Source organism: Andrographis paniculata, unplaced genomic scaffold (assembly GCF_009805555.1).
Source record: "Andrographis paniculata isolate CXL003 unplaced genomic scaffold, ASM980555v1 Contig45END, whole genome shotgun sequence".
NCBI classification, from domain to species: Eukaryota; Viridiplantae; Streptophyta; class Magnoliopsida; order Lamiales; family Acanthaceae; genus Andrographis; species Andrographis paniculata.
In genome coordinates, this window is record NW_026137579.1 from 3,461,942 (window position 1) to 3,484,211 (window position 22,270).

A 22,270-nucleotide genomic window follows, 5' to 3' on the forward strand; every position below is an offset into this window, starting at 1 on the left:
TAAAGTAGGGATATTTGTGGAAAAAAATTGGGTATTTAATGAAATGGTTACTTTGTAATTGGACGTCCCAAAATAGAAATATATATACTTTTTAGTTGGACGGAGGGACTATATATTTTCAATTTTTTCCAGTAATTTTAAAAAACAAATCAAATCAATCATTACATTTGTTTATCTTGCCTTTTGATATATATGTTTTTTTATATTAAATGTGAATAAATGCATGTAATATATATATAAAAAAAATTATTGAATTATTATCTTTTTAGTAATATTAGAATATATATAATATTATATTAATAAGTGTATATATTACTATTGATAATATTTATATAGAATTATAATATAGAAATACAAAGCGAACAATTCCATTATAACAACCCAACGACCCAACCAAACATTGTCATTGTCACATTTTGTGAATATATTTTCTTACTCGGAAAGTTTTTTATTTGATTCTTTTATTTAAGTATTGTTTTCTTTTTAAATAATAATAAAAAAATAAAAAGAAAATAATATGAGTTGCAATATGTTCTCAATATTCAGTGATCAAATTTAAGGTTATTATTGGTTGACTTCAATAAACATATAAGTAAATAAATATTGAGTATGCCTACAAATTTAATTTTTTTTAGGTGAGACGTTATCAAATACTCCATCCGTCTTAAACACCGTACAATATTTTTGTTTTGCACGGAAATTTAGGTGGAGAATATTAAATATGGTAATTTGAGATAATTTGGATATTAAGTGATGTGATTGGATAGATAAATGATTATTTATTTGTTTTTTTATTTGAGTAATGTGATGGGATAAAGTGAAGTGTATATTAATATATGTATAAAAATATAATTACTTATTTTTAAATTTGGAAATATTACAGTGAGTCTGAGACAAATAAAAAAAGAAATATTGTAGAGTGTTTGGGTCGGAGGAGGAAGTACTATATGTAGTTGGATATGTTTAATGTAAATTTTAATTTGATAATGTGATATGTAAACATTATATTATATTAAAATAAATGAAAATACTAGAATAAATACACGCACATTCCTATATATTCTTACTGTCTCCCAAAATTATTTTTACTTTAATTTTTCGTCCGTTAAATTTATTCTATTACTATATTAAAAAAATAAAAAAAATTATATTTAACTGTTATAATTTATTAACACTTCTTTACAACAAATACATTGTCTTCTTACATTATATCTCTTTATTATCTTTTATTGCTCACTAAATTTATAAAAATGCATTTCGGCTGTGATCCCATATTATTTAAAAAAAAAAAACAAAAAAAAAAAAACAAAAAAAAAACACCACGCTCGTAAACTGTTAATAACTGAAAAATATATTTAAGAACTTTCATTTATTATCAACAATTCCGCGGCATAATAAATAAGTATGTATCCATAATGACAAGGACCGATCTGCACCGTCAATGGGATGATGCGACAATGAACGGTGCATATTCAGTTGAATTTTGAGGTTCGCCCACGTTACCGAACTGGTCCACTCAGAGATTGCCACGTAGTAAGGAGGGAATACAAATACACAACAAGAACGGCAATTTACTGTGACCTCTTTATACGTTCCCTTTCCCTTTTGATAATGGCTTTCAGTCTTCAAATGGCAACAGCACGAAGCAGAGCGGGAACGCGTCATTCCTTTACTCAGCTCAGTTCTCTCTCTAGGGCTTTTCTCTCTCTACAGCACTCATTTCTTTTATAAGATCTCCAGTTGCGTTGCGTTCATCTGACGCTTCGTCTGCCTGTTCGAGATCCGCGCAGTTTATTACACCTTCACGCCGACGTTTTCATCTGATTGTCACAGGTACGCTTCATTTTTCCGGGGGAGAAGTTTCATAGCTTTGTTTTGAAGATTAGGTTGGCTATATGATTTTGTTTTTATAAATTTTTATTTGTTTTAGGCATCTGTTGGTTTATAATGGTTGTATGTCATGTAAAGTTCATTGCGGTTGTGGATACAAACTTTGATGCAAGTTCGCCTGTAGAGTTTCAGCATGTAAACTACGTTCTATTAAGCTTTATCTGCTGATCTATCTCAATTATTCTTGGTTTTTGTTTCTCTTTTATGATTTAGTGGTTTTGATGGGTTATTGTCTTTTTTACGAATGAATATGCTGCGTGAGCGCTAAGACCTAGACAGCAACCGCGTGGAGGATCGCTTATGGATTCTTATGTTTCGTAAATGCGAATTTGCTTCAACGATCATTTCCAGTGAATTTAGTTACCTTTTGGTTATACTAGTATGATTTTTTTTTTTTGTTGATATTAGATTTTAGTTTTCTTTTCTTATAGGCAGCATGGGGCCTGGTTGCAAAATTATAGCTGGTTTCAGTCAATAGGTTTAGCTTATATGCAGACATGCCAAACAGAAAAATTAGGAAATGGCTAATTGCAGAAAACACACCGTAATATGATGTTATTTGAAATATGATCTTCCCATAGTGCTTGGATAAATATTTCCAGACCTTCCGTATCCAACATTTTTATATCTTTATGATAAAACTTTGGAAGTGCTATTCATTATCTTGATCAATGTTTGATATGCTATAAGCAGTTATGGATCCAACGACTGAGGCACCAAACGGGTCCCCTGTTGTCCAGAAGTCATCACATTCGCCTCTTAATGAGAGGATTCTTTCTTCTCTCAGTAGGAAAACTGTTGCAGCTCATCCCTGGCACGATCTTGAGATAGGTAGGTATTTCAACTCTTCCATCATGTTAAAACACATAAGAATTCTAATGGTTATACTGTTTCCAATGCAGGCCCTGGTGCACCAATAATTTTCAACTGTGTAAGAACAAGGAAGTCTGTTTTTCCTTCTAATTATCTTTTATGTTATGATTTAGTGGAGAGGAGTTTTTAGTATTTCAAATTCTTTAGTTGAATTTTCTTAGGTGCCTACATGTTAGCATCAAGCTGCTCAAATATGGATCATTGACTTTCTACTTCATGATTTCATGCTGGAGCCCTTGTAGCTTACTCTGCTATTATTGATTTCCAGAAATCATTTGAATTTTCTGTGTGCTTTTGTGTGTGAGGCTTCTTAGAATAATTTAGATTACCCTTTCAGGTGGTAGAGATAAGTAAGGGAAGCAAGGTGAAATATGAGCTTGACAAAGACACTGGTCTAATCAAGGTATGAGGCTAAGTGACTTCTTGAACATGTTTCTCATCTAGTACTAAAAATCTTTGCAACTGCAGGTTGATCGGGTTCTTTACTCATCTGTTGTATACCCACATAATTATGGCTTCATCCCGCGTACTATATGTGAAGACAGTGACCCTATCGATGTTCTAGTCATTATGCAGGTATGATCAACATACCTTTGTCACATGAGTATTATGAAATATCTTCCTTTTTATGTTTAGTCATGCATTATGAAACAGTTGAACTTTAAATAATTTTCTTGATGTTGGCACAACTTGAATTATATAAACATTAGTCGAACCAATTCATCCATTTATATATGATGCAATTTAATAAGGTGCTGGTGTTTTCGCGCATGGTGTGATTTTAGAGTTGGATATTGGAAAAAAAATGCTTTTCAACCTGTGTTTATTCTCATTATAAAATTTGCATATTTAGGAGCCAGTTGTTCCTGGCTGCTTTCTCAGAGCTAAAGCAATAGGGCTGATGCCAATGATAGATCAGGTACATCAACTTTGCATTTTGTTCAGATCGCCATTCATTAATCACAGAGAGCTGATATTTTTATTAAAAATTTGCATAGGGTGAGAAAGATGACAAGATAATTGCTGTCTGTGCTGATGACCCTGAATATCGGCACTACACAGATATCAAAGAGCTTCCACCTCATCGATTAGCTGAGATTCGCCGATTTTTCGAAGATTGTATCCTTAGTAGGAAACCTCAAAGTTTAATTTCAAACAGTAACATGCCATATTCTCTGCTTTTGTATATTTAAATAGAGTTATGGTTATCTCTTTTCATCTTCTCAAATGTTGTGCTTGGCATTGGTATCTTAACAATTGACCAGACAAGAAAAACGAAAACAAAGATGTTGCAGTTGATGAATTTCTTCCAGCTTCCAAGGCCTATGAAGCCATCCAGGATTCCATGTGAGTGGTGTCTTCTATCTTTGATTTAATGATCTGGGTATTTTTTTGATGAGTGTCCCATAAAACGAAAATAACTACTTTTGGTTAATCCTAGAAGAATACTTCCTTCTGAAATTATTGAACTTTCCCACTACCACATGTTACATTAATGAACTGGTGAGGTGGATTCGGTGTTTGTTATTCATGCTTACTGTAATTTGAAGACCAAATGAATTTTACACATGAGCATTTATTTTACCACCTCCACAATGGAGAGTAGAGACCATGTAAATTCACAATCCTTCTGTAATGCAGGAATTTGTATGGGGAATACATAATGGAGAGCTTGAGACGGTAAGCATGATCTAGCCAATGCAGGTAATGAGTGGAGCCCCACAGTTCTGAGCTTTAGTGTTGAAAGAAAATATACAACGGTTAATTTGCTTATATTCACAGTATCCTAATATGATGGCGATCAATGTTACTTGATAATACAGTTGCTATGTTGTTTTCAGCTAAAATTTGTAAAACCAACTATTTGCAGGCTGCTTCTTGTTGATGCTATCCATTATTTTCCAAACATTCCAGATTATATCTGTATACTCGCCATTGCTGTTAAGTATAGATAATTGTTTAGTTGAGAAACTATTAATTATCAAAATATACATAGAAATAGAGCTATTAATGAGTCGAATTTAATAGAAATTTCAGTATTTGTATTTGCTTGTTAAACTTAACAAACAAAATTTGTGTTCACTTGTTAACCATTCGAGTTCATTGTTAATTTGTTTGATATTTTATTTTTCAAATTTAATATATATTATCATTTATCTGTTTATTTTATTTATAATCATGTATATTATAAATATGTTATTATACTTTGTACGCAAACAAAGTTTCAACTTATTTGTTAACAAAAACGAGCTCATTTTCAGCTTGTTTATGTACATTAATACTTTTTCCATCCACTTATTATGTATATATTTATTCTCCGTCTACTTAAAATGTAAATATTTATTTTTTATTCTGAGTAGTTAAAAGTAGTGATGTAAAATCAGGTATTTGTAAAAAAAAAATATTCCAAAATATTGATAGGTATATTTTATAGCGGGAGATTATTTAAATTTTAAATAGTGTTTGTCTCTGAACGGTATGGTCCGTTTAGCAGTTCTATTTTAAGATAAATAGATTTAGGTTTCTGGATAATATAAAGAGAAATGAATATAAAATATCCTCTCCTCCTTTGACTAAAGCCCTCCCAAAACCTCTCCTCGTCCTCGTCTCCCTTTCTGTATTCTCAATCCACAATGAGCGGCTCCACGCCCTCCCCAAAATTCGATAACCTCCTCCTCCACTCCCTCATGTCCCGTCTCCACCTCCGCACGCCGCCATCGTCTATCTCCGCCACCGCCGCTGAATCCATCGAAGACCTCCTCTTCTCCGATTTGCTCCTCAACCTCCACGACTTCGACTCCGAATCCGAAAACGGGGATTCTTCCTCTACCAAAACACCACTTGCCAGAGAAGAATCCAAACTCGAAAAGGAGATCATACACACGATCCTCAGTGGGGAGATTGAGAGCCTGAAGCCTAATTCTGGCCAGGCTATTGCGATCGGTGAGCATCATGTCTGCGTAGGGTTTCAGGAGGAAACCGGATCGGACTATCGAGTGTGGGAGTGGCACGGGCATATCATGTTGTTTGATGATGATGATGGATATGCACCGGAGTATATTTACGGGAATTACTTCGAGAGGATCACCGCCAATTCGAAGGTAGAATTGAAGACGAGCGTTAGAAAGGAGACTAGCGATGACGAGGAGGAGGTCGAGTCTGAAAAGTTGGGATTGAAAGAACTCATCAAATCTGGAGAATCAGGCAGCGGGCGGATCCTGCATCGGAATTTGAATACCAATTCCAGCTCGCCAAGATATATATAATCAAACAACACCTTTCTGCTCTGCACTTCCATCACTCTCAGTATGTATATACTCCTGACTTCCTTTCAATTACTTGCAAATGTTATATGTCCAAGTCATGGATGCTCTAAGTTCATGACTCTTAAAACAATCTGGTGTGGCTTTTTAACTTGAATGCATGTTAATTTCGATTCCTCAATTGATCCATGTTTTCTCTTTCAAGATATGCTTCAGTCGTTTTAGAATTTTTCAAATTTTATGTAGTTGTTGGTCAATAAACAGGAGATGGTGTTAACCTCTTCTATTATTATGTTGCTGTTCTGAATCATGAAGATAGTCGGACCTTGCAATGGTTACTTGATTGCAATACGGAACATATTCACGGAGACCATGTTAGAATATTAAGTTTTAATCTTTCTGATTAATTTCCTAGAAATCATTAGTGCCATCAAGATATAAGACATGATATTAGAGCTGGATGAGGAGAACTTCTACTTACAAAGTTAGATGCGGAAGTTCTATGAACTTGTTATATACTTTGGTTGTTTAAACTTATGAACAACCAACACCATTATTTGCAGGTTATCTGTAGCAGAATAAACAATCAACTGGGATAAAGATGAGAGCACACTCAATATTTATTTGATCCTCCTGTGTCACCACACATACATTCTAGATTGTCTTGCCTTCATAGGTTTCCTCAACTTTGACATATCTTGCAAAGACATAAAAGCATTAAACAAGCAGAATCCAAAGTTTAACTTTGGCAGCAGCATTAATGCAAGTCCATTACTGCAGGTGACCATTAACTTTTATTTCATAATGTTGCCCATTTGCCTGTATAATAATAATAATTCAGCATTACATGTTTGGTATTGTTTGAATCAGTGCAATCAGCTTGTTTGTCAGCTTTTCCTTGCTTCTTAAAAAAGCCAATTATGTGTGATTGGCTGCTGCTGTTTAATTACAACGCCTTTGTAAACCATGCATATTAATGTTCAAGAATTTCACAGGATTCAGATTAAGCTATTGTGGTGCATATATAGAAAAAAGATTTCATTCTTAATATCCATCCATAACTTCAGACTCATCTCCATTGAAAGCAGCAGAATCATCTCCAAGAGGAGTAGGAATCTGTTTCAATGCCTTGAACACATAGGGTATGCCTGTCTTGTGTTTTCAACCATAGCTTTGCATTAATAATACATGAAAAAGAAAGCATGTGAAGAATAAAGCTAGAAGAATAAAAAGGGCATTTATATTCAATACTTTTCACTTCATGACCTGCCTCAATAATTGCTGCCATGACATGATACATTCAAGATCACTTCCAAAACCTCAAAAATCATACCAACAAATTATTGATAACAACCTTTATGATCAAATAATTAGCACCCAATGATATCATACACCAAAGTCGATCCAACCACAAATCCATCAATCTATCATCTTATATCTTAAGATTTTGTCATCAGGACTAATCTGTTAGGAATGGATTTGTATAGACTTAAATTTTAAACTAAACATCTGAAATGTACTCAAGTTACAAGGGAAACAGGCAGTCTACAACACAAGGGAGCACTACAAATGTTAAAAGGCTGGCACTTAAGCTAGAAGTCCCAACACAACTGTGCAGGCTTTGAATGTGCAATGTGCAGATAGAGCCCACAGCTCCACAGTCATGAATCAGAGAATGAAACATTAAAAAGGATGAAGGGATCACAGAGAAAACAATTACACCAGTTATATAAAGAGATCTTCCCTACATACCAATATCCATACCCAACAGGTAACATGCCACTAGAGTAGTAATCAACAAAGCCCTTCAAATCCACAAACATCCATCAAGCCTTCTTGGGTGATTTTGTGGCCTTTGATGGGGATTTCTGTGTCTTCTCACCGGCCTTGTCAGCCGACTTCTTCGGCAAGAGGACAGGGTTGATGTTTGGCAATACCCCTCCATGGGCAATTGTCACTCCATGAAGAAGCTTTCCAAGCTCCTCATCGTTCCTCACTGCCAGTAAAACATGTCTTGGAATTATCCTGTTTTTCTTGTTGTCTCTGGCTGCATTTCCTGCCAGTTCAAGAACCTGTTGCCCAGTTCTAGTGTGTTAGCAATAGGATCAAATTGTATATGCTTCAGTTTAGTGTGCCAATAGGATAATTAGGTTTTCTATGAGGTGTGTACATTGAGAATGAACAAACCCCAATTGTCCAAAATTAGGGATTTTGAAGCTTAGTAGATCTAATACACTCACTAGTTGAAATAGTCAACTGTTTGAGTGACGTATCGAATCCCCAATTCCAAAAAACCTAAAAGCCCTAAATTCGGATACTCAGCTATCAGATTTGATGTTTCTCGATAAAAACTCAGCAAATCAGTGATAAGTTCAACCAATATTCCTTAGAATTCCAAAATCTCGACCATGTAATTATCAGGAATGAACGATTAGAATCTTAAAGATAAATTTAAGAAAAGAATTAAAAAAAGAGTAGGTCACCTCAGCAGCAAGATACTCAAGAACTGCCGCCATGTAAACAGGAGCACCGGTGCCGACCCGCTCCGAATATCGCCCTTTCTTGAGATAACGACCGATCCTTCCGACCGGGAACTGAAGGCCGGCTTTCACGGACCGGGAGACAGGCTTCTTCTTCGGGCCGCCTCCTTTCCTTCCACCAGCTCCCTTCTTCACTTTACCGCCGGCGTCCATCTTACTGAGTTCTGAGAAGATCCAACGAGCAGGGGATTTACCAGATCCTAATCACTGTTGCTATGTTCGTTTGCAGAAATAGCGGAATGGTAGCGTTAGGCTTAAGTAGCAGAGTGGATTTGGGTCTGGACGAGAAGAGGCAGATATTGTTGACCGTTGGATAATTTTCATCAACGGTCAAGATTCGTGATCCGTGTGCTCGAAAACTGACCAATGAAAGATGGTTTTCCCAACACGCCTAGAGTTCTGGGACTGGGAGGGAAGCAAGGGAAGAAACACATTTTATCTCATGATTAGTTTCTCCTTTTTAATTAATACTTACAAATTTTGCTACATAACAACTTTTTATTTATTTATTTTATTAACAAAATTTGTTTGTATGTTCAAATCCGACCCGATCTGACCCGACCCGATCAGTATATATCATTGATGAAATCTTTAATAACATGAATTAGTATACATTTCATAAAATATATACATTTTGTTATTTTTATTTGTTTAAATAAGTTATATATATTAATAAATTAATCATACTACATATTATATATTTTTAAAATTATATTGATTTACACTAATATTTTTATTGTATCAAATTGAAAAAGCTGACAAAAAAAATTTATACAAAAAATAGTACCATTTATCGTTCAATTAAGACATTACATCAGTGTCTTGTTACTAAATATTTTACTCTAAGCATTTTTTTTTTTTTAAATCTTCATAAAAATGGATAATCTAATCTAATCTAGTAAAATTAAAAATGATCGTAATAGTTTACTAGTATTATTTTTAGCTTTATACTACAAACTTTTCCCAAAAAATTAAATGTTACTTGATATATTTCTTTTAAAAACTATAATATTAAATAAAATTAAAGTATTTATTTATATAAAATTAAATTTATATTCTCAAAAAGAAATTCATAATACGCTTAGTTAGAAGTACTTTTTAGATGAATAAGTATGAATAAATATAATATTTTAAATCAAATATTAATATTACCGGATAAAAATAGATTGTTTTAAAAAATATATCAATAAAATAAATTATTTGAATAAACAAAACTAATACGTCCAAATGTAATAAGAAGACAGAGATAAGAGATAATTCACATTATTATTTCGAAAATGCATTTATTTAATTATTTACATATGATATAATGATATGATAGGCTGATAGAGCGTATTCGTTGACCAAGAATGTTATCTTTGTTTTGCTCTCATACTAACTCTCCATAAAAATCAAACGCCTTCTTCCTTATCGCATTATTCTTTTCGTTGCCCATAAATCCCGCGATTCTAACGCTTATCCTAATCCTAGGGTTTCGATCCCGCTCGATCGGCCACTTCCTTGATTTTGATCTCCATACGAGGACTTAAGGAGCATTTTCTCTCAGCAAGATCATCGCTGCTTGGGAACGATCTGTTTAATTTTTAACTTTTGTTGTTTTTTCTGTTCTCTGCGCGTTGTTATTTGGATCTGAAGGAAATAATTGTAAGAAACAGAATTGGAGAACCGTGACTCGAAGAGCATCGAAGGATGCATTCGGTGCCTTGCTTGCTTCTCTCCACGCGCCCGCACGCGAACTCTTTCTATGGCGGCTCGTCGTCTCATCGTCTGAAGCATCTTCAGAAAAGCGATCGGCGTGGTAATCTTAGTAGTTAACGTTTTGCCATTTTGTTTTGCGTCGTTTTAGGATCGATTTCTTTGATCGAGGCCTTTTCCGGTGATTTGTCGTCGATTTCCAACGAGAACTACTATCGGTATTGGAGATTCAGTATCGTAATCTTTCTTAAGATTCTGCTGTTGATTGGATTTCGTTCCCAAATATTCGAGCGCAGGCTGCTTAGACCAATACAGGTATCTGATATAACTTGTATTGATGATTGTTAAATTCTCTATTTTACACACACAAAAAACATATTTGTATTGGCCTTCTATTATGCTCTCACCGTTTTGAATCTGCATATGTATGCTGTATTTTGATGGAATTACTAATAGTCAATATCTTTTATATGTGTGTGTGTGTTTATATATATATATATATATACAAATCCATATACATCATATAAACAAATGGAATCATGTTCAAATAATGTGTTCTTCATGTGTTCCCTAATCTTTGGTTTGGTCTTTTTTGCGTGAACATGATCACACATGTTTTGCCTCCTGTTATTATATAGGGTCTGCCTAATTACTTTGGTGGTTGTGAAATGTTTTCTGGTTGAAGCTATCACATGTTTTATTTCCATTGCCATATCTGCCTTTTGTAAAATTTACTTAATTGTGTTTATCATGAATTTTCATATAAATGCCTTGTGTTCTTTGACATGTCTAGATGTGGGATCTCACCTTTCCATATCCATAATCTAACCTATTAGTGTCTTTGTTTTACAGCTCTTCTCTACGGTTGTTCTTGTTGTAGATGGAAGTTTGTGTTACTGGTAATATTTCAGCTTCTCTGGATATAAGCAGCAGTATTGGTTCTGCAAGAGATCCACAACTTTCCGTGAATGATCTCAAAACACGTTTGACTAAATTAGTGATTGCTGAAGATGATGAAATTTTGATCAGTCGCTGCAAGAGTGCAATAGACACGGGGGTGAAGGAATACCAATGCGGCAGCGACTCTGATGAAATTGCTTTCAATAATTCTACTTGTGATGCAACTTCTCCACCCTCTTCTGGGGTGAAATCCTCTGAAGATGTACTTTTGAGAAAGACAGGAAATCACGAAGAAGATATAATTGCTGAAGTTTCTGAATCAAATGGCTCTTCTAAACCTTCATCGAATCAATGTTTTTCACCTTCCTTAACCTTGCCTGTAAGTAGCATAACCTCTTAGTATCTTCTTCTGGTATTCATTCGCAAATAATCAAATCTTTTATTTGAAATATGCCCTTTTAATCAAACACCTTTTTTGGATTAGTAGCATAGTGAACTGTAATTCATGTGGCTAGCATAGCCTTTTCACGAGGTCTCTCTTAACTTGTGTTATACAGCTAGACCAGACCCCGGAAACTCTATAATATCTAGCATGAAGTCAAAACTCCATGTTGATGTAGTTATTCGTATTCTTTCTGCTTTCAACTTATGAGTGTTGTGGTTTTTAGTTGTTAGATTCAGTTCCTTCTATGTGAAACAGTCAATTTAAAGCTTTTGAATTTCCTTCTGTGCTGCACTTTCATCTATTGTAGCTTTTGTTCTTAGATTCCCAGTTGTGTATCTTCTCTCTCTCTCTTTTTTTTTTTTTTCAAGGGAATCACTTTCTTTAGGATTAGACGATTCCCAGTGTAGAGACAGATATAATAGACTCTATTTTAGGCCCTAGTCTTAAATTTGTTGTGTTTCTTTTTTCTGCCTAATGCTATTCCCCCAGGTTCCTTCCAAGCTCATACCTGCAATGAAAGGCAGCCGTGAAAAGCATGGTGTACCACCTAAGAAGCTTTCTGTGTCCTGGGCCCCTGATGTGTATGATCCAGTTCCAACCTCTGTATCACACGTTCCATCGAGTAAGAATCATCGCCACCTTAGCCATGGGAAGAAGACTGGGAAGCACAAGCACAAGGGTCGTGGAAAATCTTCTTCGCAGGGCAGCAGCAGCAGGAGCAAAGAGAAGAAGTCAAGTCGAAAGCATTGCCGAACTTCCAGTAAGTTAGAGCCTTTCCATGAGATGAATGGAGTGGATAGCTTCGGTGCTCCTCAGGTCAGCAGTGTGGATTTTGACACGAGGAGCCCGGATATGTTCTGCGGCAGCAGCTTTCTGAAGGCATCTGTTTCAAAGTTACACTATTCTGTTGCAGAGGCTACCTAACGGACACTGGTATGCTCCATTTGTTTTTGTGTGTTTTATCATTGTAGATATATATAACCATATCTATATATGTGTGTGTGGGATCTTGTTGGTTTCCTTGCGTTTTAACTGTTTTGTAACAAGAGTCTCTTTAATTTTCTTGAATTGCATCTTTGGCCGTGGAAATTTATATTTGGGATTGATCGTTAGGGGCATTCATAAACTAGCAGTAAACTGTAAAATGCATGTGAGGTGATTTAGAACCCTTTTATTGCAATTCAATTTATTTAATTTTCTTTTGTACTTATAAGAACAAAATATATTATTTGTAAATCTTATACACTTTTTATTTGGAATGGAGGGAATAATTATTACACCCAAAAACCCTGTTGGTTATAAGTACAATTGTAGCTTGAATACATACATAATACAGCATAATCCCCTACCCTCTGCAAAATGGATTTTCAAGTATGGGCTATGTTGTGTACTCTGCGTTTATCTTGACATAATCATAACTCAAATCACAGCCCCATGCTTGTGCTCTCCCTGGGCCATCACCTGTTAGATAATCGATGTTATTACCATTTGAAAGCTACGGATGCATCGTATGCATTGGGGGAGGTACACTTACCAATTGATAATTGGATAACTACTGTCCCATGTTTTTCACCTGCCTTGCGGAGATAATTACTAGCAGCCTCCCTGGAAAATTTTCTGACTTCGCTTAGGGAACAAATTGGAACTACGTTTAATTGATTTATAGACAAAGGCACCGGATATATTGCCCTTACTGAGAGATTTTAACTACCTGTCAAATGGAAGTGGCTGACCGTTGTTCATTAAGAGAATATCACCAAGAGATATTCGGAGTTTATTTGGATTGAAAGGAATTCCCGCATATCCGGCAGCACAAGCTATTCGCCCCCAGTTAGGATCCCTCCCATACACTGCAGCCTACTTGGGACATAGGAAATATAACTTCTTTAGTAAACATGGCACATAGAAGGAAAGACTTTAATAAAATTATATAACTCAATCATGCCTTGACTAGTGAAGACGATGCCACTGATCGGGCAACTGACGCTGCTTCACCTTCGGTGCTTGTTCCAGATACATTGACCTGTACATCAAAATTTTAAGTATCATGAAATTGAGATTCACCAACAATGTTATGTGCTATCAAAGTTCTCTTGGAAATTGTAAGGATCAGGACCAACTTATTGAGAAACTATGTGCATACCTCGATTAAGCAGGTTGCTCCCTCACCATCAGAAGCTATTGATTTTGCTAGACCTTGCATTACCTAACACAAGAAATAATGTCAAGTTCTTTTGTATCAAATATCAATGACTAGTTTACCACAATGGGTACCGTGGGATTATTTGGAAGTATTCAAATAATATAAACATGTAATGAATGCTATACATTGGGAAAAAGGGGATGGTTAAAATATACAGCAAATAAGTTTCTCTATGGTAAAACTATGATTTAACCTAATCCAAGTTTGGTAGTGAAAGTTAGATGTTAGATGAGTGTACACTACATACCGCATCGAGACATGCCTGCAGATGCTCTGCATCAGAATTATTTAAGGAAGAAATCTTGTTTGCTCCTGAAAGGCTGCTAGCTAAAGCAATTACACAATCATTCGTACTGGTATCTCCATCTACCTGCCAATGAAATTAAGGATCTGTTTAACTCTGAGAGATGATGAGAGAACAAAACTAAATTTCATTCATACTGTCGAAAGAACTGCAATGCGGATCAACAAGACAATTTATAATTCCAGGTAACCAAAATTATTAGAAGAAAGGTATTAGTGCACACAGTGTATGTGCTGCAAAAGAGTTTATTTGATTTGGTGCAGTTCATCTCTAGCCAGATGAATCCCCATACAAAGCAAGTAATGTAAACGAGAGTCAGCCACTCACAGTAATTTGATTAAAACTACGGTTTACGGCCACCCGCACCATCTTTCTCCATACATCACTTGTAACTGATGCATCAGTTGTTATAACCTGTAAAAGTGCAAAGTAATGCAAGGAACCATTTAAGCGAACTTCTATAATAGCACTAGGAAATTACAAGACTTACCCCAAGCATTGTTGCCATGTTAGGATGAATCATCCCCGAACCCTTTGCCATACCACCAACTCTTACTTGAGCTCCCCCTACCTAAATTAAGTACATATAATTAATGATCTTCTTACACGTGCTGAGACTTAGGGTACAATAATTAGTAGGATATTAGAATTATCAAGGACTCAGCAGTCTGATATATCAAACTATGACCAACTAAGTGCCAAAAAACGGACACCGAAAAAGCAAGGCTAATACCTTAGTTTCAACAGCTACACTTTTGCTTACAAGGTCAGTAGTAGTTATTGCTACAGCGGCAGAGTCTGCTCTGAAAGTACACCATCAAGTTCTCAAAGAATTAAAATTCAACAGGATAAACATAGGGGAAGAAAAACAAAGGGGACCTCATGGAATAGTATAACATGATGTCATAAAATCAGGTTCAAACAAGAAACAGATCCTAGTTACATGGCATATACGGACAGGGCTGGGGGGGGGGGGGGGAGGAGTGGAGGAATTACCCTTCAACAGTCGATGACAACCGATTTACCAGATGTGGAAGTGAGTTGACAAGAGCAACCTGCAAAAAACAGAAGAACAATTACCATATTGATATGCCAACTTGAAAGTCATGATCTTACTGACACATGACAAGTCTTTTAGCATCAAGACCAAGGTCTTCACAACAATAAGGAAGTAACCTTCTTGATACGTTGGCCAATCACACCAGTGGATTCAATCAATATTTGTTCTGGGTTCAGTTGCAGCAACTGCATCAATTGGGGGTTAGATACTGGTAGTGATGTGAGTTTGAGGATGTATCAAACTATCAATAACAATAACATGGATACCTCTGCCAGGGCACGGGAGCATTCTAAAACATCTTGGTAACCTGCATCACCCTAAGAACAATAAAGGGATCTTAGAATTACCTATTTTTATATTCCCCTATTTTACAAAATCTAATGTGTGTGTATGCATATATATGTATATATGTTTATTCAAATGAATAGTAGCCATTGAACTTAGAAGGTTCACCGTAGCTGCATTTGCTTGACCAGCATTTATGAGGACTGCACGAGCCTGAAATGTTAAGAGAATGTGTCAACTTAAGTATTTGAAGACATTGAAACAACTATTTCTTTTCATGTTCAAAATTTTTCGTGGGTGAGAAGAACACTAGTTAGAGTTGACTTAACTCATATTGGTCATCATTTGTGTAAGCCAGCATAAATCTTATGAACATTCTATATGAAATTTTGCCTACTGAAACAATATCCCAACACTATGAGCATTTTCTTTAATCACATGGATATTTCTTTACTATAACATAGTAACATACCGTTGCAGACTTTTCCAGCACCTCTTTACAGTATAACACAGGAGCAGCTGCGACAACATTTGTTGTAAATACACCTGCAGACATGTAGAGTTCAAAACAGAAAATCATAAATAAAGATCTAGGTCAATCTATAAGACTATAACACATTCATGTGGCAATCATGTGAACCAATGAATTACTTAAAATTCTAATTATATAAAGGTAAAATGATTGTTAAACACAAACATTAATTGAAGAAACGAGCCTCAAAACTTTAAAGACAGGAGACAAACCAGCAGATTCTGCATCTACATTGCACGCAACCAGAGCAAGATCGGGCTTCTCTCCTGCAGCACGTAATCCACCATACATTCCAGCAGCTCTGAAACCCTTTGCAGCTGTAACTCCACCTGGAATCTAAAAATTTCATGTTTATCAAAAATTTCAAACAAACTAATACATAAACAACTTAAAATGGCCACTTTCAGGCGCACCATTACTTCCCCATTAATCAAATAACCACGGTGTCCATTAAAAGTTCTGTAGAATCAGTTGGTTTTCAGAGAATTTAGGTGCATTGAAACTTAAAAGAAAAAATATAGAAGGAGCTACTGACCTGATACCATGGCCCTTCTGGCAGTAAAATCGGAGCAGCGGGTATGTAATTTGACACATCTTCGGCAGCAGACATTACTGCAAACACTCGACTCGTGTTTTTTCTAAACTGAACACCGGAGCAAAAAATCTACGACATACAACCGGAGTTCATTATTGTTAAAAAACGAACGAAATACATAATGCACAGAATAGTAATATACATACATATACATATACATGCTTGCTCTATCGTAAATCATAATTAAATCTCAAGAAGAACAACTCTGACTACGAACATCGAAGATACAACGTCCGCAGTGGTATCATCAAAGTTTTGAAATCAATTATGAGCGTGAAAATTGCACAAACCTTTGATTTCTGGATCTCTGGAAATCGGATGCAGATATGGGGAGCAGCAAGCGAAGACATTGCTCGTCGTCTATCGGCGGGAGAGAAAATACAGATATTTCTTTAGGGCTTCGCAATTTGCTAATTCTCGTCTCTCTTCCCTGCTCTGTGTGTACTCTGTATATATTTATTTGTATTTTTTTATATTTAAGGTTTTTCGTTATTGGGTAGGCGGTATAAGATTTAGGGCCAAACCACTTTGTTATTTATTATTTTAATTTTATATATATATATTTTTAAAAATAAATACATTTTTTTTAACAAAATATTTTATTATATACTTATTTTAATAGTAAATTTAAATCAAAATTTGGGGTTTGTTTGGAAGTTTTGTTTCTAGTACTGCGCATAGGTCAAAAAGTTTAGCCCAAATAAAATTTCCGGCCCAGCTCATTAAACTTGATTGCATTTATTCCTTAATTAATTTTCCACGTTCCACCCGAACCACGACTAAGTTGGAGCCGTCAAATTGGACTTGGCGGGTATTTTTATAAAATATACTCCCTCCAGTCCAGAAAATATGGAACTATGGTAGATACGAGGTAAAATATAATTAGTAAATAATTAAAAAGTATATTAATAAAAATAATTATTATTTAATAAAAATAATTATAAATTAAAATTAAAATAAGTAAATAGTTTAATTAAAATTATAAAATTTAAAATTTAAAATACCATTAAAGTGTATAATTATATTTCAAAAATAAAAATGACAAGTTATGTGGGACGGATAAAAATAAAAAATAAAGACAAATTATGTGAGACGGAAGGATTATAAAATATGAATAATTTTTTTATAAATAATAAAATTTTATATAATATAAATGAATAAAAAAATTTATTTATTTATTATTATCCTAAATTAATTTTATAAAAAAATGGTTACAAATATTTATTAATGGGAGAGGTAAATAATAAATATATTTAAAATTGATAAACTTACGTCACCTTAAAAGAATATTTAATTGAATGATTTTTTTTTTTTTTTATCACATTATTATTGCCAAAATCTCCAAAAAGGTAATTATAGACATAAAGAAGGTAATTAAGTGTAGTCAATAACTAAACGGAATATGTTGACATGCTTTGACGCTTTTCCTTTTCTGAGGAAGTCTGAATTCCGATTGTGATTGATTGTCTCGTTTGCGTGGCCTGCAACAAACATAAACAAATCATTTCCAGTTACCAAATCAGGCGGCACAACGGGCGACGCCGGTGAATAATTTTAATGTCGTCGTCGTCGTTCATTTTCGTCCTAAACAACAATCTATAAATAAGATGTCCGGCGGAAAGCTTTTCTCCATATTTACCTACTACTGCCCACGCGAAGGAAACAATCCCATCAATCCACCAACGTCGCGATATTCTGCTTCTGCGAGGTCAGTACTTAGTCGGACTCACTCTGTGTCGCTGTCTGCCAATCGAACAGTGGTTACATGCCAACGATATCCCATTTTAATGGCGAATTGTTTACAGGAAAATTGTTGGCCAACGCTCCCGTCGAATTGCGGTTTGTCAAAGCTTCAAGGAATCGGAATAAAATATTGAACAGCCGCTCCGCCTTGTCTTTTCTTCAGATTCAGAATCTTCGATTAGGTCGACAAAAGGGGCAGAAATAAAATCCCCATCGCGTTCTCTTCCTTCCGTCTCCCTCTGGTGAGTCTCGCCGGCTGACCTGTTTTTATTGTATTTATAGGGTTTGGTTGTTGGGTGAATTATTGGGGTTGGGCTTCCAGGGAGGGAATCGGATTTGCTCTGCAATGGCGATTGACGAAGAAACCCCAATTCTCGTTGACCAGAACGTGGTTCAATCTCCGCCGCTCAATCACAAGAGAGATGTTCATATCCTTTGCTGGGCTTTCCTCCTGATTTTCCTCGCTTATGGGGCCATTCAGAATCTGGAAAGCACAATCAACACTGTGAGTAAACAAATTTCCCAAATTCGTTAATTTCAAGATATCATCGCCTGTGATGTTCTGTTTCCGATGATGAGATTATTCATTTTTCTGGCGTTAAGGAAGGGGATTTAGGGACTACGTCGTTGGGTATATTGTATGTATCGTTTGCAGTATTTTCTGTGGTTTCATCAGTGGTGGTGAGGAAGCTGGGAGCAAAATATGCTTTGGTTCTTGGCACAACTGGATATTGGCTGTTTACAGCTGCAAATTTGCTGCCCTCTTGGTATGTGTTATGCATATTGGGTTTGATGTTCAAGAATAGCCCAAACTTTTAATGTTATAGAGTTTTGATAAGATGGTTTAATTGGAAATTTGAATTTTGGTAATATCCATGTTGGGATTGATGATTTTGAGGGTGAAATAAAGTGATAGTATTGCAAGATCAAGTTGAGATTTTAAATCCCCATTGATTCACTTTGTTTGAATTGTGAAATTTTGTGCAATCATCCATATGTTGATTATGTGTTGGCTTGATGTGAGAGCTGCTATATGTTTTTTTGATCTTCAAGTCAAGCTTATGGTTACGGCATTTGAGGCGATATGTGTTGTTATTTTTGTAGGTATACTATGGTGCCGACTTCTGTGTACCTGGGATTTGCAGCTTCGATAATATGGGTTGGGCAGGTGGATCTCTTAGATTCTTTATACAGCTTAGCTTTTAAATTAAAGATGTTTGGATTCCTTTCTAACATTGAATAGTCGATCGTTCAGGGGACTTATCTTACTTCTGCTGCTCGCAGTCATGCAAGTGACAACAAATTACATGAAGGAACAGTAATTGGGAGATTCAATGGACTGTTTTGGGGGATGTTTGCAGCTCACCAGGTGCATTTGGCTGCACTTATGCATGATCGTCGCAATTAATTCTTACTTACTTGCTAATTGGTGAATTTATTTGTTTCCTACTACTCTGCAGCTTGTTGGCAACCTTGTAACTCTTACTCTTCTAAGAGACAATGTAAGTGCCGAGCCTCTGTTTACATTGTTTGAAGAATTTGCAGAGCTTTTATTTTTCATGTCTGTGTTTGGTAATTATGACGAGAATTCCAAAATGAGCTGCAGGGAGGAGTCACGACTGGAACAACATTACTCTTCATTGTCTTTCTCTTTAGCATGACAGTGGGAACGATTCTCATGTGCTTCTTGAGTAATAGAAACACTCGAGACGAACAACTTGAAAACTCCCCTGTTACCCTTTCGTCTTCTGTTGGATCTTTGGTGAAGTCTATGCTGAATCTGTTACTCGACATAAGAATCCTCCTTGTCATCCCACTTATCTTATACTCGGGATTGCAGCAAGCATTTGTGTGGTAAATGAGCTGTAATATTACCATTCGATTCGAGCATTTCGTAATGTTGCATTCAGCTTATGCAGTTAAGTGTACTTTTCTTGTTCAGGGCTGAATACACCAAAGAAATCGTCAACCCAGTACTCGGAGAACAGGGTGTTGGCGGTGCAATGGCTGTTTATGGAGCTTTTGACGCAGTTGTGAGTGATCGTTATAGCAATGATCTCAACTTAATCAGACACGCCTAATTTATATATGTATTGATCATCTCTTGTTATGCTTGGACTGATTCTCAGAGTTCGCTGTTAGCCGGTCGGTTGACCTCCAATCTTTCATCGATCATGATAATAACATTAGGCGGATCTTTAATCCAGCTTCTTGTACTACTTTGGCTTCTGCTGAACTACAGGTTGAGCTTACAATCTTTGATAAAAGATTTCGATGAATATTGTAATAACAGTATGACAGTCTGTCCTTTGTTGTTTCTTTCAGCGCGGGCAGTGGACTACTCGCTACCTTGCTCCCACTTCTTATCGGCGCCCTGTGGGGCATCGGAGACGGAGTTCTCAACACACAGCTGAGTGCCTTGCTCGGAATGCTCTTCAAACATGACTTGGTACTGTAATTTTGTTTCTCCATTTTTGATAGCAGAGGTGAACCAATCTCGACGATGACTGAAAACGGTGCCGTTTTGGTTGTTGCAGGAAGGAGCGTTCGCACAGTTTAAGCTCTGGCAAAGCCTGTCGATAGCTGTGGTGTATTTCATCAGCGCGTCTATTTCGATGCAGACAATGGTGGCGATAATGCTCGTCGCCCTCTGCATTTCCGTCGCCTGCTTCCTCTTCCTCACGCTCAAGGTGGAAAATGTTCTCCTACGCCGCCGCGACTCGTCTTGACCTCCATCGGATCACAGAAAAGGACCCTGTCAGCTTAAAAAGCTATTTAAATATATATATATATATATATATATTATATTTAAATGTAATTTAATAGATTTAAATATCAGTTAATTAGGATGTTAAAATTAGGTGTGTTTCTCTTTATACCTACACGTGTTATATTAAGGGTGTGTTTGTTAATTTAATAGATTTAAATATCAGTTAATTAGGATGTTAAAATTAGGTGTGTTTCTATTCATACAAATTTTTTTTTCCAAAAACATCAAATCAAATTCTTATTTTTATTTTTTATATTATATTAAAAAATTAATTTTATATTCAAAACATCACATCAATATATATTTATATTACATCATACAACTATTCAAATTCAAATTTTTTTCTATTCAAAATTCAAACCTTCAAACAAATGTCCTAAAGTTTTTGATATGAGGATTAAAATAAATAATCTTTTAACCATGTATTTTATACCTTTGTAAAATTAAATATATATATATATATATATATATAGTGGTTGGACATATTCGGGGGTTTCTGAACACAAGATCAGGATCAAGGGACAAATGGAATTGGGACAGCCCTACCCAATTCTTACCGATCGCTACATTTTTGGCGATTACAACGTCCACCTAATTACCCGCTCCTCTCTCCCACGTCTGTCTCTGAATGAGGAGTCAGTCATCGGATCCGATCTGTTCATCGCCTCCTCAACCACCTCAACTTCCCAATATAGATGGTGGGATTAGGTCTCAGTTTTCCCCCAATTTAATTCCCATCCTAAATCCCCAAAACCCTCAATTTCTTCCCTGCAATGAGTTTCTGTTCCCCAAATTCGCTGCTTCACGCCATCCCCCACCCTCCCTGGCCTCTGCTGCTCTACGCCGTCGCCTGGACCACCGTACTGACGGTGACGGTGGCGCTGGTGTCGTTCTCCCCGGAGCTCGCATTCGTTTCCGCCATTAGTTCGTCGTCTTCGTTTTCTCAAGCCTGCGGCGAAGCGGGCTCCGTTAGGTTGCCGTTAGATAATCCGTCGGAGCATTTTTGCTTCCCGAGCCAGGTTTTTAAGCGGTCCAGAATCGACGTGATTGTGCCGCCGGTTTTCGCGGCTGTCATCGTCTCCGGTTCGGCTTTTCTTGTTAAAGCCTTGGGATTATGGGAATCCGATGAGGACGATGAGTTTTGACACTCGTATTCTTTCTTCCATTACATA

General features: G+C 36.0%; 7 protein-coding genes across 10 annotated transcripts; 5 read left to right on the forward strand and 2 right to left on the reverse strand.

The window, feature by feature from the left end:
- The first annotated feature begins 1,582 nt into the window (after positions 1-1,582).
- On the forward strand, positions 1,583-4,804 carry LOC127251768 (soluble inorganic pyrophosphatase 4-like). Of its 2 annotated transcripts, none has more exons than XM_051275628.1 (9): positions 1,583-1,886; positions 2,584-2,721; positions 2,793-2,821; positions 3,101-3,166; positions 3,232-3,339; positions 3,617-3,682; positions 3,762-3,882; positions 4,029-4,110; positions 4,405-4,804. In XM_051275628.1, the coding sequence occupies exons 2-9, from the start codon at positions 2,586-2,588 to the stop codon at positions 4,445-4,447; spliced, it is 651 nt and encodes a 216-aa protein (XP_051131585.1). In that variant the 5' UTR covers positions 1,583-1,886; positions 2,584-2,585; the 3' UTR covers positions 4,448-4,804. The 2 variants fall into 2 exon arrangements, with proteins under 2 accessions (XP_051131585.1, XP_051131584.1); XM_051275627.1 differs by having other exon boundaries at positions 1,585-1,833.
- A 400-nt stretch (positions 4,805-5,204) lies between these two features.
- On the forward strand, positions 5,205-7,033 carry LOC127251769 (uncharacterized). The gene is made up of 2 exons (XM_051275629.1): positions 5,205-6,069; positions 6,590-7,033. Exon 1 carries the CDS (start codon positions 5,397-5,399, stop codon positions 6,027-6,029), a length of 633 nt encoding a protein of 210 aa, XP_051131586.1. The 5' UTR covers positions 5,205-5,396; the 3' UTR covers positions 6,030-6,069; positions 6,590-7,033.
- Positions 7,034-7,491: 458 nt separating this feature from the next.
- On the reverse strand, positions 7,492-8,808 carry LOC127251771 (histone H2A). The gene is made up of 2 exons (XM_051275631.1): positions 8,510-8,808; positions 7,492-8,098 (listed from the first exon to the last, which is right to left on the reverse strand). The coding sequence occupies exons 1-2, from the start codon at positions 8,717-8,719 to the stop codon at positions 7,853-7,855; spliced, it is 456 nt and encodes a 151-aa protein (XP_051131588.1). The 5' UTR covers positions 8,720-8,808; the 3' UTR covers positions 7,492-7,852.
- A 1,571-nt stretch (positions 8,809-10,379) lies between these two features.
- Positions 10,380-12,679, forward strand: LOC127251660 (uncharacterized). The gene is made up of 3 exons (XM_051275454.1): positions 10,380-10,576; positions 11,114-11,540; positions 12,096-12,679. Exons 2-3 carry the CDS (start codon positions 11,142-11,144, stop codon positions 12,528-12,530), a joined length of 834 nt encoding a protein of 277 aa, XP_051131411.1. The 5' UTR covers positions 10,380-10,576; positions 11,114-11,141; the 3' UTR covers positions 12,531-12,679.
- Positions 12,603-17,053, reverse strand: LOC127251659 (arginine biosynthesis bifunctional protein ArgJ, chloroplastic). Of its 2 annotated transcripts, XM_051275451.1 has the most exons (17): positions 16,876-17,053; positions 16,526-16,654; positions 16,203-16,326; positions 15,931-16,004; positions 15,627-15,671; positions 15,440-15,490; positions 15,290-15,358; positions 15,110-15,168; positions 14,847-14,916; positions 14,604-14,684; positions 14,441-14,527; positions 14,057-14,179; positions 13,750-13,812; positions 13,552-13,629; positions 13,318-13,463; positions 13,141-13,211; positions 12,603-13,067 (listed from the first exon to the last, which is right to left on the reverse strand). In XM_051275451.1, exons 1-17 carry the CDS (start codon positions 16,933-16,935, stop codon positions 12,985-12,987), a joined length of 1,413 nt encoding a protein of 470 aa, XP_051131408.1. In that variant the 5' UTR covers positions 16,936-17,053; the 3' UTR covers positions 12,603-12,984. The 2 variants fall into 2 exon arrangements, with proteins under 2 accessions (XP_051131408.1, XP_051131409.1); XM_051275452.1 differs by lacking the exon at positions 16,876-17,053 and having other exon boundaries at positions 16,203-16,319.
- A 956-nt stretch (positions 17,054-18,009) lies between these two features.
- LOC127252126 (UNC93-like protein 3) lies at positions 18,010-21,240 on the forward strand. Of its 2 annotated transcripts, none has more exons than XM_051276167.1 (12): positions 18,010-18,293; positions 18,391-18,570; positions 18,651-18,833; positions 18,932-19,095; positions 19,433-19,496; positions 19,584-19,697; positions 19,789-19,830; positions 19,935-20,182; positions 20,271-20,361; positions 20,458-20,570; positions 20,654-20,777; positions 20,866-21,240. In XM_051276167.1, the coding sequence occupies exons 3-12, from the start codon at positions 18,675-18,677 to the stop codon at positions 21,055-21,057; spliced, it is 1,311 nt and encodes a 436-aa protein (XP_051132124.1). In that variant the 5' UTR covers positions 18,010-18,293; positions 18,391-18,570; positions 18,651-18,674; the 3' UTR covers positions 21,058-21,240. The 2 variants fall into 2 exon arrangements, with proteins under 2 accessions (XP_051132124.1, XP_051132125.1); XM_051276168.1 differs by having other exon boundaries at positions 18,391-18,510; positions 18,611-18,833.
- A 360-nt stretch (positions 21,241-21,600) lies between these two features.
- On the forward strand, positions 21,601-22,243 carry LOC127252274 (uncharacterized). Its single transcript, XM_051276396.1, has one exon. The coding sequence runs from the start codon at positions 21,872-21,874 to the stop codon at positions 22,241-22,243; it is 372 nt and encodes a 123-aa protein (XP_051132353.1). The 5' UTR covers positions 21,601-21,871.
- The last annotated feature ends 27 nt before the right edge of the window (positions 22,244-22,270 follow it).